This window comes from Salmo trutta, chromosome 34, assembly GCF_901001165.1.
Source record: "Salmo trutta chromosome 34, fSalTru1.1, whole genome shotgun sequence".
In the NCBI taxonomy this organism is placed as follows: Eukaryota; Metazoa; Chordata; class Actinopteri; order Salmoniformes; family Salmonidae; genus Salmo; species Salmo trutta.
The window spans coordinates 36,571,723-36,589,543 of record NC_042990.1 but is presented as its reverse complement, the minus strand read 5'-3'; the positions used below and the strand labels follow the sequence as shown (position 1 = coordinate 36,589,543).

At 44.0% G+C, this 17,821-nt stretch overlaps 1 protein-coding gene across 1 annotated transcript in view; it reads left to right on the top strand.

Annotated features, from left to right (window-relative positions):
• Positions 1–1,019: 1,019 nt before the first annotated feature.
• LOC115174099 (unconventional myosin-Ig-like) overlaps positions 1,020–17,821 on the top strand; it is a 74,755-nt gene continuing 57,953 nt past the window's right edge. The window contains exons 1-11 of the mRNA XM_029732773.1: positions 1,020–1,208; positions 4,500–4,708; positions 8,622–8,715; positions 9,641–9,806; positions 12,379–12,432; positions 12,693–12,788; positions 12,885–13,001; positions 13,245–13,451; positions 13,657–13,802; positions 14,073–14,187; positions 15,830–16,000. Coding sequence (XP_029588633.1) covers positions 1,114–1,208; positions 4,500–4,708; positions 8,622–8,715; positions 9,641–9,806; positions 12,379–12,432; positions 12,693–12,788; positions 12,885–13,001; positions 13,245–13,451; positions 13,657–13,802; positions 14,073–14,187; positions 15,830–16,000 — 1,470 coding nt within the window. The 5' untranslated portion in view covers positions 1,020–1,113. The remainder of the gene's footprint in view (positions 1,209–4,499; positions 4,709–8,621; positions 8,716–9,640; positions 9,807–12,378; positions 12,433–12,692; positions 12,789–12,884; positions 13,002–13,244; positions 13,452–13,656; positions 13,803–14,072; positions 14,188–15,829; positions 16,001–17,821) is intronic.

Here is a 17,821-nt window from a genome sequence, read left to right as displayed (position 1 = left end):
GGAAAAGTCGTATTCCTGGTCGTAGTGCTGGTTGTGCTGGTAAGTTGACGTCTCTCTGATATCCAATAGTTCCCGGCTGTATGTAATAACACGTAAGGTTTTCTGGGCTAACAAAGTAAGAAATAATACATAAAAAAACAAAATACTGCACAGTTTCCTAAGGACTAGAAGCTAAGCTGCCATCTCTATCGGCGCCATGTTACACCGATCCTTTTACAGGAAATGCCTTTATCCTTCCCAGGAGATACCCTGATCCTTCCAAGGAAATACCCTGATCCTTCCCAGGAGAAGAGAGCATTTTGTCCTAAAATTTACAGCTAATTTACAGGCTTAATTGTAGATTGTTGGCAGTGGATCGAGCCTCTGTGTCTCAGTGTTCAGTTGGTTTTCTTCTTCTTCATTTCAGATCAAGTATCTTTATGGAGTGGGGTCTTTCTATGGAAGAGAGATAGAAAAATAGATAGATACACAGACAGAGATAGAGAGGGGGGAGAGAGAGGAAACGAGAGAGGTGGAAAAAGAGAAGGGAGAGAGAAGGGGAGGCTAAGAGAGATACAGTATGACTTTCTTGTTGTCATAGGCCTCTGCAACGGTTCACTCAGTGGTTTTCCTCTGAAACAAGGGAGGTCTGGAGGCCTGTGGCAGGAAGAGAGAAAGAGAAGATGGAGGATGCATAAGTGTTTTCTGTGTTTAATGATAGTTCTTCGCTGTCCCATTATATATATACCCTCCACGCACGCGCGGACACACACACACACACACACACACACACACACACACACACACACACACACACACACACACACACACACACACACACAACAGAGAGGCCGACCACAGCCCTCATTGACTTGACTAAGCAGCACCCCACACCACAAAAGAACAGAGTTATGCCACACCCACACCCACAACACAGCACACTGCCTCAACTCCATTTTCACTACCGGGCCCCAGCAGCACTAGCCTATTCTGCCTGCCTGCCTGCCTGCCTGCCTGCCTTCGCTTCACTTCTCTCTCTCTCTCTTCCCTAGAGTCCTCTACTCTCTCTCTCTCTCTTCCCTACAGACTTCCATTCCTCTCTATCTTTTTTTGTCATTCTGTCTGTCCGTCAGGATGGCAGCGCTGGAGGGCCTGGAGTTTGGGAAGTCTGATTTTGTCCTTCTGGATGAGGTGAACATAGAGCAGTTTATGGAGAACCTGAAGCTGAGGTAAGGCCTAATTATAGAGAGACTGGGGTAGAGAGTATGTAAGGACTGATGGTGACTCCGGTCGAGGAGTGGAGGTTGAGGAGGAGGAAGAAGGTAAAACACAGGGATGGAGATGAGAGGAAGCTGTCATGGTGGCTGTGGCACAATGGATATCTTTATCAGCTCTCAGTTATCAACCTCGCAACATTGGTAACTTTTCAGTGCCTCCCTTATCCACTAAAAATCTAAGGCGTGGGGGTAGGTCATACCATGGATTAATACAGTACATTTTGAAAGTATTCCAACCCTTTGACTTTTTCCACATTTTGCTACGTTACTGCCTTATTCTAAAATGGATTTAAAAAAAATATCCTCATCAATCAACACACAATACCCCATAATGACAAAGAAAAAACTTTTTTTTTTAGAATATTATGGAAATGTATAAAAAACAAAACAGAAATACCTTATTTATATAAGTATTCAGACCCTTTGCTACGAGACTCTAAATTGAGATCAGGTGCATCCTGTTTCCATTGATCATCCTTGAGATGTTTATTCAACTTGATTGGAGTCCACCTGTGGTAAATTCAATTGATTGGACATGATTTGGAAAGGCACACACCTGTCTATTTAAGGTTCCACAATTGACAGTGCATGTCAGAGCAAAAAACAGTTCTAAGGAGATGTAAGGAATTGTCCATAGAGCTCAGAGACAGGATTGTGTCGAGGCATAGATCTGGGGAAGGGTACCAAATAATGTCTTCAGCATTGAAGGTCCCCAAGAACACAGTGGCCTCCATCATTCTTAAATGGAAGAAGTTTGGAACCACCAAGACTCTTCCGAGAGCTGGCCGCCCGGCCAAACTGAACAATCGGGGGAGAAGGTCCTTGGTCACCGAGGTGACCAAGAACCCGATGGTAACTCTGACAGAGCTCTAGAGTTCCTCTGTGGAGATGGGAGAACATTTCAGAAGGACAACCATCTCTGCAGCACTCCACCAATCAGACCTTTATGTGGAGTGACCAGACGGAAGCCACTCCTCAGTAAAAGGCACATGACAGCTTGCTTGGAGATTGCCAAAAGGCATGTAAAGTACTCTCAGACCATGAGAAACTAGATTCTCTGGTCTGATGAAACCAAGATTGAACTCTTTGGCCTGAATGCCAAGCGTCACATCTGGTGGAAACCTGGCACCATCCCTACGGTGAAGCATGGTGGTGGCAGCATCATGCTGTGGGGATGTTTTTCAGTGGCAGAGGCTGGGAGACTAGTCAGGATTGAGGGTAAGATGAACAGTGCAAAGTACAGAGAGGTCTGTGATGAAAACCTGGTCCAGAGCGCTCAGGACCTCAGACTGGGGCGAAGGTTCACCTTCCAACAGGACAATGAATCTAAGCACACAGCCAAGGCAATGCAGGAATGGCTTCGGTACAAGTCTCTGAATGTCCTTGATTGGCCCAGCCAGAACCCGGACTTGAACCCAATCGAACATCTCTGGAGAGACCTGAAAATAGCTGTGCAGCAACCCTCCCCATCCAAACTGACAGAGCTTGAAAGGATCTGCAGAAGAATGGGAGAAACTTCCCAAATACAGGTGTGCCGAGCTTGTGGCGTCATACCCAAGAAGACGAGGCTGTAATCGCTGCAAAAGGTCCTTCAACAAAGTACTGAGTAAAGGATCTGAATACTTATATAAATATGATATTTCAGTTTTTTTTTAAATACATTTGCATTTCTCTAAACCTGTTTTTGCTTTGTCATTATGGGGTATTGTGTGTAGATTGATGAGGGAAAAAACAATTTAATAAATTTTAGAATAAGGCTGTAACGTAACAAAATGTGGGAAAAGTCAAGGGGTCTGAATACTTTCTGAATGCACTGTATTGGATTTTGAATTTGAGGACTTTTTTATATATATATATATATATATATATATATATATTTAATATATATATATATAAAAATGATAAAATATTGAATTTGGCCTGTACTAGTATTGCCGATAGAAATGATTAAAACATTCATAAATGTCAAAAAGACTGTCAATTTAAAAAATAATAAGGAATAAGGTTTTGAAGTGTCTGTCCTATATCTAGGAGATATCAAATCAAATCAAATTTATTTGTCACATACACATGGTTAGCAGGTGTTAATGCAAGTGTAGCGAAATGCTTGTGCTTCTAGTTCCGACCGTGCAGTAATATCTAACAAGTAATCTACCAATTTCACAACAACTACCTTATACACACAAGTGTAAAGGAATGAATACGAATATGTACATACAAATATATAAATGAGTGATGGCCGAACGGCATAGGCAAGATGCAGAAGAAATAACACATAAAAAAACTAAATACAGCATAGTTTCCTAGGAACGCGAAGCGAGGCGGCCATCTCTGTCGGCGCCGGAAAGCTCAGGAAATATTTTAGGTTGAACCCATATTTAACCCCTTATTTTTGTTGCCACAAATCTACCTCCATACTTCCATCAGTTTTTATGGGTTACCTTCAGACGAGTCCCTTGACACTTGTAGAGGTCATAAAGAAACCAGTTTGGACGTTTTTGTGAGAAGATACCTTTTAAACACCTTTATAGCTCGGCCACCTTCCACCGCAGATGCGGAAGGCTACATAGGAGGAATTGATGGACTGAGGTTTTTGTTTAGTAGGTCATTGAGTTGATTTATTGTAACTTGTGATATATATCCTACATTTCTGCACAGAAATAGGCAATTATGTTTAATATCAGCAGGATAGGTGCCAAAAATCAATACCCAGGCAAGTTAAACAAGGTGGAGGAAGCAACTCCTCTTGAGACACAATTTGTACATACTTCCTGTTCTCACTTCCCATGCTTCCTGTTCTCACTTCCCATCCACGTCAATCCCTATGCTTTTGGGGTGTGTTCGTTTTGAGAGTAGGTGAGAGTGGGAGGTTTGAATTTAGATGCACAAATATGTTTGTTTTTTTTACGTTAGGGTGTTTCTCTGTGAAATGGCCTACCCTGTTGCTGTGTAAACGTTGCTCTCACCACAATGGGCAAGGTGTTGATGGGGTGGAACCTTACTGTTGAATGTGGTTTGAGTGTGTGTGTAGGCTATACATAGAAGCATTGCTGTGGTACAAATTATTATTGTCCACCTTGTTGTCACAGCGTTATTATCACAAGTTGGCCATTTCATATCAAAAGTATTTGTTCTGTTTTCCTACATTTTTATTTGGATAGTTAAAATTCAAGCCTTTTCAAAAATATAAAAAAGCTAAAATAACGTCAGCTCTGTTTCTGTGTTTGTCTGTGTGCCTGGCAGGTTTGAGAATGCCCATATCTACACCTTCATAGGAGAGGGGGTAGTGTCAGTCAACCCTTACAAACAGATGGACATCTACGGGAAGGAGGACATCAATGCTTACCGCGGCCGGGAGCTGTACGAGAACCCTCCCCACCTGTACGCTGTGGCCGACGCTGCGTACAAGGCCATGAAGAGACGGGCCAAAGACACCTGCATCGTCGTTTCAGGTCTCTCACACTCCATTTTACACAACATCGCACACCTCACACTCCAATCATCAATCATAATTTACCTCCTTTAGTCCTGCAAGCCTGTTTGACCTTGGTTAGCTGGTTCTGAGAGGGTCAGAGAGCATGGTGAACGGATAGTTAGGATTTTACGTATCTGGCTAAATATCTCAGTGTTCTGCTCACTAAACATTTCAGCGTTCTGCTCACTAAACATTTCAGCGTTCTGCTCACTAAACATTTCAGCGTTCTGCTCACTAAACATTTCAGCTTTCTGCTCACTAAACATTTCAGCTCTCTGCTCACTAAACATTTCAGCGTTCTGCTCACTAAACATTTCAGCGTTCTACTCATTAAACATCTATTCTGCTCACTAAACATTTCAGCGTTCTGCTCACTAAACATTTCAGCGTTCTGCTCACTAAACATTTCAGCGTTCTGCTCACTAAACATTTCAGCGTTCTGCTCACTAAACATTTCAGCGTTCTGCTCACTAAACATTTCAGCGTTCTGCTCACTAAACATTTCAGCGTTCTGCTCACTAAACATTTCAGCGTTCTGCTCACTAAACATTTCAGCGTTCTGCTCACTAAACATTTCAGCGTTCTGCTCACTAAACATTTCAGGGTTCTGCTCACTAAACATTTCAGCATTCTGCTCACTAAACATTTCAGCGTTCTGCTCACTAAACATTTCAGCGTTCTGCTCACTAAACATTTCAGCGTTCTGCTCAACTAACATTTCAGTGTTCTGCTCACTAAACATTTCAGCGTTCTGCTCACTAAACATTTCAGCGTTCTGCTCACTAAACATTTCAGCGTTCTGCTCAACTAACATTTCAGTGTTCTGCTCACTAAACATTTCAGCGTTCTGCTCAACTAACATTTCAGCGTTCTGCTCACTAAACATTTCAGCGTTCTGCTCACTAAACATTTCAGCGTTCTGCTCAACTAACATTTCAGTGTTCTGCTCACTAAACATTTCAGTGTTCTACTCAACTAAACATTTCAGTGTTCTGCTCACTAAACATTTCAGCTTTCTGCTCACTAAATAACAAAGAGGTCCGCAATCACTTTATGCAAACATCATCATACCATTCTGTCTGTCACTATCTATCTGACTGGTTCCTCACTTCTCCAGAACATGATGCGTATTGGTCTCCACTTAATGTTGGTGAAATGGGCTTTTCTTAGTTACACTAACTCATAATGTCCTGTTTCCTCATGTACTGTGTGTACTTATAGCAGGCTATTGATGCAGGTTAGAGTTTTTCTTCACAAACCTTGTTCTGGAGACAGCTCTGCAGAGTGGTCCCTAGCTGGGACACCCACAAAGTCAACAAATCTGATTTTAAATCTAACCCTAACCTTAAATTAAGCCAAAGAATTTAATAAAAAATCATGAATTTGACAATATAGCCAATTTAGACTTTGCAGCTGGCTTATCTATGGGAAATTACTCAGTTCTGCCTCGAGGACAAGAGTCATGACAATAAATGTCAATCTGCTTACATTAGTCACATAAAGAGGAAGAGTAACATCATGGTTGGTGACTGACAGTAGAGACACACTTTAAAACCTCTACAGGATAGGTGGGTCTCGCGCAGGAAGGTTGAGCTAAAGTAGGCAAATGCGATGAGCATGAGGTTGTAAGTAACAAGAGAATTTCCCAGGACATAGACATATCTGATATTGGCAGAAAGCTTAAATTCTTGTTAATCTAACTGCACTGTCCAATTTACAGTAACTATTGCAGTGAAAGTATACCATGCTATTGTTTGAGGAGAGTGCACAGTTATGAACTTAAAGTTATTAATAAACCAATTAGGCACATTTGGCAGTCTTGATACAACATTTTTAACAGAAATGCAATGATTCATTGGATCAGTCTAAAACTTTGCACATACCCTGCTGCCGTCTAGTGGCCAAAATCTAAATTGCGCCTGGGCTGGAATAATACATTATGGCTTTTCTCTTGCATTCATTAAAAAAATATATAAAAAAACAAAAAAATAATGTTTTTTTCTTTATTGTCTTTTACCAGATTTAATGTGTTATATTCTCCTACATTAATTTCACATTTCCACAAACTTCAAAGGGTTTCCTTTCAAATGGTTTCAAGGATATGCATATCCTTGCTTCAGGTCCTGAGCTAGAGGCAGTTATTTTTGTCATTTTAGGCAAAAATGGAAAAAAAGGGTCCGATCCTTATGTTAAGGTGGATTCATGCCATAAATAAACTTCAATTTACATCACATGATCTTATATCGTAGAAGTGCAAATATATACAGTACCAGTCAAAAGTTTGGACACACCTACTCATTCAAGGATTTTTCTTTATTTTTCCTATTTTCTACATTGTAGAATAATAGTGAACACATCAAAACTATGAAATAACACATATGGAATCATATGTGTATTAAACAAATCTAAATATATTTCAGATTCTTCAAAGTAGCCCACTTTGCCTTGACGACAGCTTTGTACACTTTTGGCATTCTCTCAAATCAGCTTCATGAGGTAGTCACCTGGAATGCATTTCATTTAACAGGTGTTAAAAGTTAATTTGTGGAATTTCTTTCCTTCGTAATGTGTTTGAGCCAATCAGTTGTGTTGTGACAATGTAGGGGTGGTATACAGAAGATAGCCCTATTTGGTAAAAGACCAAGTCCATATTATGGCAAGAACAGCTCAAAGAAGCAAAGAGAAATGAAAGTCCATCACTTTAAGACATGAAGGTCAGTCAAAATTTCAAGAACTTTTTGAAAATTTCTTCAAGTGCAGTCACAAAAACTATCAAGCGCTTTGATGAAACTGTCTCTCATGATGACCGCCATAGGAAAGGAAGACCCAGGGCTAACTCTGCTGCAGAGGAAAATTCATTAGAGTTACCAGCCTCAGAAATTTCAGCCCAAATAAATGCTTCACAGAGTTCAAGTAACAGACTCAACTCAACATCAACTGTTAAGAGGAGACTGCTTTAAATCATGCCTTCATGGTCGAACTGCTGCAAAGAAACCACTACTAAATGACACCAATAAGAAGAAGAGACTTGCTTGGGCCTAAAAACACGAGGAATGGACATTAGACTGTTGGAAATCTGAAGAGTCCAAATTTTAGATTTTTGGTTGCAAGCGCGCTGTCTTTGTGAGACGCAGAGTATGTGAACAGATGCTTTCCGCATGTGTGGTTCCACCGTGAAGCATGGAGGAGGAGGTGTGATGGTGTGGGGGTGCTTTGCTGGTGACACTGTCAGTGATCTATTTAGAATTCAAGACACACTTAACCAGCATGGCTACCACAGCATTCTGCAGCGATACGCCATCCCATCTGGTTTGAGCTTAGTGGCACTATCATTTGTTTTCAACAGGACAATGACCCAAAACACCTCCAGGCTGTGTAAGGGCTATTTGACCAAGAAGGAGAGTGATGGAGTGCTGCATTAGATGACCTGGCCTCCACAATCACCCGACTTCAACACAATTGAGATGGTTTGGGATGAGTTGGACGGCATTGTGAAGGAAAAGCAGCCAACAAGTACTCAACATATGTGGGAACTCCTTCAAGACTGTTGGAAAAACATTCCAGGTGAAGCTGGTTGAGAGAATGCCAAGAGTGTGCTGTCAAGGCGAAGGGTGGCAACTTTGAAGAATCTCAAATATAAAATGTATTTTGATTTGTTTAACACTTTTTTGGTTACTACATGATTCCATATGTGTTTTTTCCTAGTTTTGATGTCTTCACTGTTATTCTACAATGTAGAAAATAGTAAAAATTAAGAAAAATCCTTGAATGACTAGATGTGTCCAAACTTTTGACTGGTACTGTATATCTACTAATATATATCTGGTTGCAAAACCCGCTAGTAATGTACATGAACTGCCACATACATGTACATGTACTGTGTGTCCCAGGTGAGAGTGGCGCAGGAAAGACAGAGGCTAGCAAGTACATCATGCAGTACATCGCAGCCATCACCAACCCCAGCCAGAGAGCAGAGGTCGAGAGGTGAGTCATCAGTGTTAAAGGTCAACCAGGAGGTGTCACTGGGTTCAGAAGGTTCTGAGTAAGTTCTGAGGAGGCTCCCTTGTCCCCTGTTAAATAACGCTATATATTTGACTGGGTTAGAGTGGAGATTCTGGAAAGACATACAGCATATGCTGCATCAGTGGCAATGTTAGAGACGGCCTATAGGGAGGAGGTCGGAGACGGCCTATAGGGAGGAGGTCGGAGACGGCCTATAGGGAGGAGGTCGGAGACGGCCTATAGGGAGGAGGTCGGAGACGGCCTATAGGGAGGAGGTCGGAGACGACCTATAGGGAGAAGGTCGGAGACGACCTATAGGGAGGAGGTCGGAGACGGCCTATAGGGAGGAGGTCGGAGACGGCCTATAGGGAGGAGGTCGGAGACGGCCTATAGGGAGGAGGTCGGAGACGGCCTATAGGGAGGAGGTCGGAGACGGCCTATAGGGAGGAGGTCGGAGACAGGGAGGAGGTGCCAGGACAACAACCTCTCCCTCAACGTCAGCAAGACAAAGGAGCTGATCGCGGACTATAGGAAACGGAGGGCAGAGCCCGCCCCCATCCACATCGACGGGACTGTAGTGGAGCGGGTCGAGAGCTTCAAGTTCCTGTGTCCACATCACTAAGGAAATAACATGATCCACACACACTAACACAGTCGTGAAGAAGACAAGATAGCGCCTCTTCCCCCTCAGGAGGCTGAAAAGATTTGGCATGGACCCTCAGATCCTCAATTTCTTTCCCAGCTGCACCATTGAGAATTTGTTCTTAACTGACTTGCCTAGTTAAATAAATAAATGTAAGAACTTCTTATTTCACTTCTTTCTCTTCCTCTCTTCTCAATCTTTGGGACACATTGTCATCTCCTATTGCTGCTATCCATGGTGACCACACTCTCCTCTGTGACACAGTGTGAAGAACGTTCTTCTGAAGTCTAACTGTGTGCTGGAGGCCTTCGGTAACGCCAAGACCAACCGCAACGACAACTCCAGCCGCTTCGGGAAGTACATGGACATCAACTTCAACTTCAACGGCAACCCCACCGGCGGACATATTAACAACTACCTACTGGAGAAGGTGAGAACAATGTGATTGGACAGGATGGTGAGAGACAGACAGTGATTGGACCTTGACTTGGAGTCAAGGAAGGGACTTAGGAGAAGAGATTTGTTTGGACAGCTTAAGTTAATATTCTGTTAACCCGTATACGATTCGAAAATACCAGATCTGGGCACTGATAAGCGCATAAATTAGAACACGGTGACATGCTATAAATGACGTCACAGCTCAGGCTCTGCGCTTCACAGCTCTGTATGGGTTTTGACTGACAGCCGTTTTGCACACGACCAGAAGTTGCCCCCATCCCTCCTGGTAATTGGGCAACTTTTGCGATTTTTTTGTTGTTATTGTGAGTGTGGGAAATGCTGTAAATTAAGAGGACTATGCATTTTGAAAGATAAGATGTTGAGGATTATAATAAATACCGCTTTGATGTCATACAAGCAAGCCACACACCCGTGAGTCCAATATGCGCTTGTCATAAAACTCATGTCAAATACAGTGTCAGTGTTCATGATCACTATGTTTGATGTACAGCTACAAGATCACGTCATACCCTGGGTTGTTCTGAACACAATGAGCCTATGTTTGTTTATTGTGAAGAAAATTTGCAGTGCAACACGTACCTGAATGCACTCATGATTCCTTTCATCTATTCGTTTTCCCAGAATCTCCAAACCTTTTCAGTTGCAACTATGCTTATGCATTTTCATATTTTGTCTTTAAGAAACATTTAAATTTGGCCATATCCATATTGGTCAATTCCCCTGAGTTTAAAGGGTTAACTCATATCCAAATATTGTTGTTGACTCATCCTATACTCGTATTTGTGACCAAAACATAAATAGGAGAAAAGCACTTTAAAAAAAAACATCTCAAACAGACGGTTTCAAAAATGCTTACTACTTCTTCATAGAACATGATGTCATCTGCCTGAGGAGGATGAGCTGGCCAATCAGGGGTCTATAGGAGGATGAGCTGGCCAATCAGGGGTCTATAGGAGGATGAGCTGGCCAATCAGGGGTCTATAGGAGGATGAGCTGGCCAATCAGGAGTCTATAGGAGGATGAGCTGGCCAATCAGGGGTCTATAGGAGGATGAGCTGGCCAATCAGGGGTCTATAGGAGGATGAGCTGGCCAATCAGGAGTCTATAGGAGGATGAGCTGGCCAATCAGGGGTCTATAGGAGGATGAGCTGGCCAATCAGGGGTCTATAGGAGGATGAGCTGGCCAATCAGTGGTCTATAGGAGGATGAGCTGGCCAATCAGGGGTCTTTAGGAGGATGAGCTGGCCAATCAGGGGTCTATAGGAGGATGAGCTGGCCAATCAGTGGTCTATAGGAGGATGAGCTGGCCAATCAGTGGTCTATAGGAGGATGAGCTGGCCAATCAGTGGTCTATAGGAGGATGAGCTGGCCAATCAGGGGTCTATAGGAGGATGAGCTGGCCAATCAGGGGTCTATAGGAGGATGAGCTGGCCAATCAGGGGTCTATAGGAGGATGAGCTGGCCAATCAGTGGTCTATAGGAGGATGAGCTGGCCAATCAGTGGTCTATAGGAGGATGAGCTGGCCAATCAGTGGTCTATAGGAGGATGAGCTGGCCAATCAGTGGTCTATAGGAGGATGAGCTGGCCAATCAGTGGTCTATAGGAGGATGAGCTGGCCAATCAGTGGTCTATAGGAGGATGAGCTGGCCAATCAGTGGTCTATAGGAGGATGAGCTGGCCAATCAGTGGTCTATAGGAGGATGAGCTGGCCAATCAGTGGTCTACTCGTATTAATAATTGAATGACCGGTACACACCCACACCATTCTAACACAGAAAAGTTGCTTTAATAACATACCTCATTGAAATGTTCTGGAAGAAAACTATTTCACTCATTGTAAGTAATTACAGGTCATATTTCATGGAAATCTGGGAACACTGGGCAGTTACTTTAAAGGCAGATTTATAGGGCCAGTTTCCCAGACATAGATTAAGCCTTGTCCTGGACTAGAAAGCACTTTCAGTGGAGATGCTTTTTTAGTCAAGGAATACGCTTAATATAGTATGTATCTGTTTCTGTGACCTTCTTTTGAAAAGTTATCCACTTTCTACTTTCCATTTCATACTTGAACATAAATGTTTGATCAAGGTGGTGAAACAGAGACATGAGAGAGAGTGAGTCCATGAATAGATGTTCCTGTGAATTACACCCTGTAAGTTCTGATTCTGATAATGAATGGCTCACCTGGGGGCCCATGATGACTGCTGCATTTATCTTCTCTTTGAGCTAGCTAACACACCATCTGACACTGTGGGGCTGTGTGAACGATGGACTCATCCATTCTCACTGAACAGAAATAACCCCCGATATTTCTCTGTTCTCTTGTCTTGTATTTGAGGTTATGGTTAAACTCGAATGGTCTCTCACGCTCTCTCTCTGTGTGTGTGTGTGTGTGTGTGTGTGTGTGTGTCTGTGTGTCTGTGTGTCTGTGTGTCTGTGTGTCTGTGTGTGTGTGTGTGTCTGTGTGTGTGTGTGTGTGTGTGTGTCTGTGTGTGTGTGTGTGTGTGTGTATTCACATATTTTTCTCTGTTCCGACTGTAAGTCAAGGGTGGTGCAGCAGAATGGGGGTGAGAGGAACTTCCACTCTTTCTATCAGGTAAATGTTTACTGGTCATTACACTACGTACAATATAGTTATAAGTAGAAGTGACGATGACTTAAATGATGTCCGGACCTGATCCAGGGAAATAATGGAGTTTGGAAAAGTTCTTCTGTTTTTGTCCTCATAAATATTCATGCTACATCCATCTTTTTTCTACACTGTGTGTTGTGTATCTCCACAACACTGTGTGTTGTGTATCTCCACAACACTGTGTGTTGTGTATCTCCACAACAGTGTGTTGTGTATCTCCACAGTTACTACGTGGAGGTTCAGATGTTATGTTGAAGTCCCTTCACCTGCACAATGACCCTGCCAACTATGTGTACACCAGAGAAGGAGCTGTCACCACTGTGAGTACTACCCCCCCCCCCCCCTACTGGTTAGTGATGATTACATTATTGTAGCCCACCTTCAGCATGTGTGGGAGTAAATAACAATGTCTCTAGACGTCCAACAACGACCGGTCCAGCCACAACGCAGTGCTGAGTGCCCTGAATGTGATTGGCTTTTCAGAGGAGGAGATTCACTCCATCTACAGAATCCTGGGGACCGTCCTCATCCTGGTTGGTCATACTTCTATCGGTCAGACAAGCTAAAGGTTATCTGAATGGTTTAATACAACTATAAGACCTTAGCATGACTAACATAAGAGATTAAATGAAGTTTGGTATACACCACGGAGTTGCCTTGGTAAAGGCAGTGCAACTGAAACTTACACAAAATTCCTTTTTACAAGTATATCCCTTGTTCTTGTTTAATGGTGTGACACATCATGTTATAACAGCAAGATGTCTGACTCTACCCAGGGTAACCTGCAGTTTGAGACAGACAGTGAGAGTGTCCGGGTGGTGGGGATGGGGGACGTGAGTCACATCGCTGAGCTGACCAGCACAGAGCCAGACAATGTGACCAAGAGCCTGCTGTACCGGACTGTGGCCACCGGGGACGGAGAAGTCATAGAGAAGGGACATTCTGAGAAGGAGGCCTGCTTCGGCCGGGATGCTTTCACCAAGGTGCTGGGCTGGACACATCAATACAAGACTATCTATCTGTCTTTTAAAACTACAAGCCCCATCTAATGTTGACTCATTGTTGTGTAGTGTGTACTAACTCAGCTTTCTCACATCTTTTTCTCACGTTATTTCGTGTCACATTATCCTCTCTGTCTCTCTCTCTCTGTGTCTCTGTCTCTGTCTCTCTCTTTATCTGTATTTTTAGGCTCTCTATGAGAGACTGTTTGGTTGGATTGTAGGCCGTATCAACGCTGTTATTGAGGTGAAAGACTACAACCCAGTGCTTCATGGGAAAAACACAGTTATTGGAGTGCTGGATATTTACGGCTTTGAGATCTTCGACAACAACAGGTTAGTAACGGAATAACTCACAAGAAGGATAAGGTACATAGATCAATAAGGTACATAGATCAATACAGATACCAGTATTTGAACAGATGGATGTATCTTTCTATCAATATCTGTATTTTATACATTTAGGAAATATATATTGTATATGATATATATTATACATATATGATATATATATATTATATCTTCAAAATGTAACATAGCCATGCTGTGACTACATGATCGGTTGTGTCATATTAACACCTGTGTTCGTGTGTCGTTGTTGTTCAGCTTTGAACAGTTCTGCATCAACTACTGTAATGAGAAGCTGCAGCAGCTCTTCATCCAGCTGATCCTTTGCCAGGAACAAGACGAGTACCGGAGAGAGGGTATCAAATGGCAGCATGTGAGTACCGGAGAGAGGGTATCATCTGGCAGCATGTGAGTACCAGAGAGAGGGTATCATCTGGCAGCATGTGAGTACCGGAGAGAGGGTATCATCTGGCAGCATGTGAGTACTAGAGAAAAGGTATCATCTGGCAGCATGTGAGTACCGGAGAGAGGGTATCATCTGGCAGCATGTGAGCACTAGAGAAAAGGTATCATCTGGCAGCATGTGAGTACCGGAGAGAGGGTATCATCTGGCAGCATGTGAGTACCGGAGAGAGGGTATCATCTGGCAGCATGTGAGTACCAGAGAGAGGGTATCATCTGGCAGCATGTGAGTACCGGAGAGAGGGTATCATCTGGCAGCATGTGAGTACCGGAGAGAAAGTTTAATCTGGCAGCATGTGAGTACTAGAGAGAGGGTATCATCTGGCAGCATGTGAGTACTAGAGAGAGGGTATCATCTGGCAGCATGTGAGTACCGGAGAGAGGGTATCATCTGGCAGCATGTGAGTACCAGAGAGAGGGTATCATCTGGCAGCATGTGAGTACTAGAGAAAAGGTATCATCTGGCAGCATGTGAGTACCGGAGAGAGGGTATCATCTGGCAGCATGTGAGTACCGGAGAGAGGGTATCATCTGGCAGCATGTGAGTACCGGAGAGAGGGTATCATCTGGCAGCATGTGAGTACTAGAGAAAAGGTATCATCTGGCAGCATGTGAGTACCGGAGAGAGGGTATCATCTGGCAGCATGTGAGTACCGGAGAGAGGGTATCATCTGGCAGCATGTGAGTACCGGAGAGAGGGTATCATCTGGCAGCATGTGAGTACCGGAGAGAGGGTATCATCTGGCAGCATGTGAGTACCAGAGAGAGGGTATCATCTGGCAGCATGTGAGTACCGGAGAGAGGGTATCATCTGGCAGCATGTGAGTACTAGAGAAAAGGTATCATCTGGCAGCATGTGAGTACCGGAGAGAGGGTATCATCTGGCAGCATGTGAGTACCAGAGAAAAGGTATCATCTGGCAGCATGTGAGTACCGGAGAGAGGGTTTAATCTGGCAGCATGTGAGTACCAGAGAGAGGGTATCATCTGGCAGCATGTGAGTACTAGAGAGAGGGTATCATCTGGCAGCATGTGAGTACCAGAGAGAGGGTATCATCTGGCAGCATGTGAGTACTAGAGAAAAGGTATCATCTGGCAGCATGTGAGTACCGGAGAGAGGGTATCATCTGGCAGCATGTGAGTACCGGAGAGAGGGTATCATCTGGCAGCATGTGAATACTAGAGAAAAGGTATTATCTGGCAGCATGTGAGTACCGGAGAGAGGGTATCATCTGGCAGCATGTGAGTACCAGAGAGAGGGTATCATCTGGAAGCAATTGAGTTGCGTACACGCACAAGCAAGCGAACGGATAGGCACTGACACACACAGACGGACTGATACACACACACAATGTCTTTCTCTCGCTGTTCTCTCACTCCCCCTTCTCTCTCTCCAAACACACACACACACACACACACACACACACAATGTCTTTCTCTCGCTGTTCTCTCTCTCCCCCTTCTCGCTCTCCAAACATCCACAAACACACCACCCAGCACATGCAATATTAATAAACAAACATTTAACAGTTCCTCTCCCCCATATGTTCCCAGATTGACTATTTTAACAACCAGATCATCGTGGACCTGGTGGAACAGCCCCATAAAGGCATCATATCTGTGCTGGATGAGGCCTGTCTCTCTGTGGGGAAGGTGACAGACACCGTCTGCCTGGAAAGTATGGATGCTAAGCTGGGACAACACCCCCACTACACCTCTCGCAAGGTGGGTCAGAGCAGCACTGCCTCAAACAAAATAAACTATATTCTATTCTATTCTCCCTAGCCATACAATTAACACAATTACCTCCATCTATCCTTTACTTTCCGATAGCCGTGTCCCTGTATAACCACCCTGTATAACCACCCTATATAACCACCCTATATAACCACCCTGTATAACCACCCTGTATAACCACCCTATATAACCACCCTATATAACCACCGCGTCCCTATATAACCACCGCGTCCCTGTATAACCACCCTATATAACCACCGCGTCCCTATATAACCACCGCGTCCCTGTATAACCACCCTATATAACCACCGCGTCCCTATATAACCACCGCGTCCCTATATAACCACCCTATATAACCACCCTATATAACCACCCTATATAACCACCCTATATAACCACCCTATATAACCACCGCGTCCCTATATAACCACCGCGTCCCTGTATAACCACCCAATATAACCACCGCGTCCCTATATAACCACCGCGTCCCTGTATAACTACCCTATATAACCACCGCGTCCCTATATAACCACCGCGTCCCTATATAACTACCCTATATAACCACCGCGTCCCTATATAACCACCGCGTCCCTATATAACCACCCTATATAGCCACCCTATATAACCACCCTATATAACAACCCTATATAACCACCGCGTCCCTATATAACCACCGCGTCCCTGTATAACCACCCTATATAACCACCGCGTCCCTATATAACCACCGCGTCCCTGTATAACCACCCTATATAACCACCGCGTCCCTATATAACCACCGCGTCCCTATATAACCACCCTATATAACCACCGCGTCCCTGTATAACCACCCTATATAACCACCGCGTCCCTATATAACCACCCTATATAACCACCGCGTCCCTATTTAACCACCGCGTCCCTATATAACCACCCTATATAACCACCGCGTCCCTGTATAACCACCCTATATAACCACCGCGTCCCTATATAACCACCCTATATAACCACCGCGTCCCTATTTAACCACCGTGTCCCTATATAACCACCCTATATAACCACCCGCGTCCCTGTATAACCACCCTATATAACCACCGCGTCCCTATATAACCACCCTATATAACCACCCGCGTCCCTATTTAACCACCGCGTCCCTATATAACCACCCTATATAACCACCGCGTCCCTGTATAACCACCGCGTCCCTATATAACCACCCTATATAACCACCGCGTCCCTATTTAACCACCGCGTCCCTATATAACCACCCTATATAACCACCGCGTCCCTATATAACCACCGCGTCCCTATATAACCACCGCGTCCCTATTTAACCACCGCGTCCCTATTTAACCACCGCGTCCCTATATAACCACCGCGTCCCTATATAACCACCGCGTCCCTGTATAACCACCCTATATAACCACCGCGTCCCTATATAACCACCCTATATAACCACCGCGTCCCTGTATAACCACCCTATATAACCACCGCGTCCCTATATAACCACCCTATATAACCACCGCGTCCCTATTTAACCACCGCGTCCCTATATAACCACCCTATATAACCACCGCGTCCCTGTATAACCACCCTATATAACCACCGCGTCCCTATATAACCACCCTATATAACCACCGCGTCCCTATTTAACCACCCTATATAACCACCGCGTCCCTATATAACCACCCTATATAACCACCGCGTCCCTATATAACCACCCTATATAACCACCGCGTCCCTATATAACCACCGCGTCCCTATTTAACCACCGCGTCCCTATTTAACCACCGCATCCCTATATAACCACCGCGTCCCTATATAACCACCGCG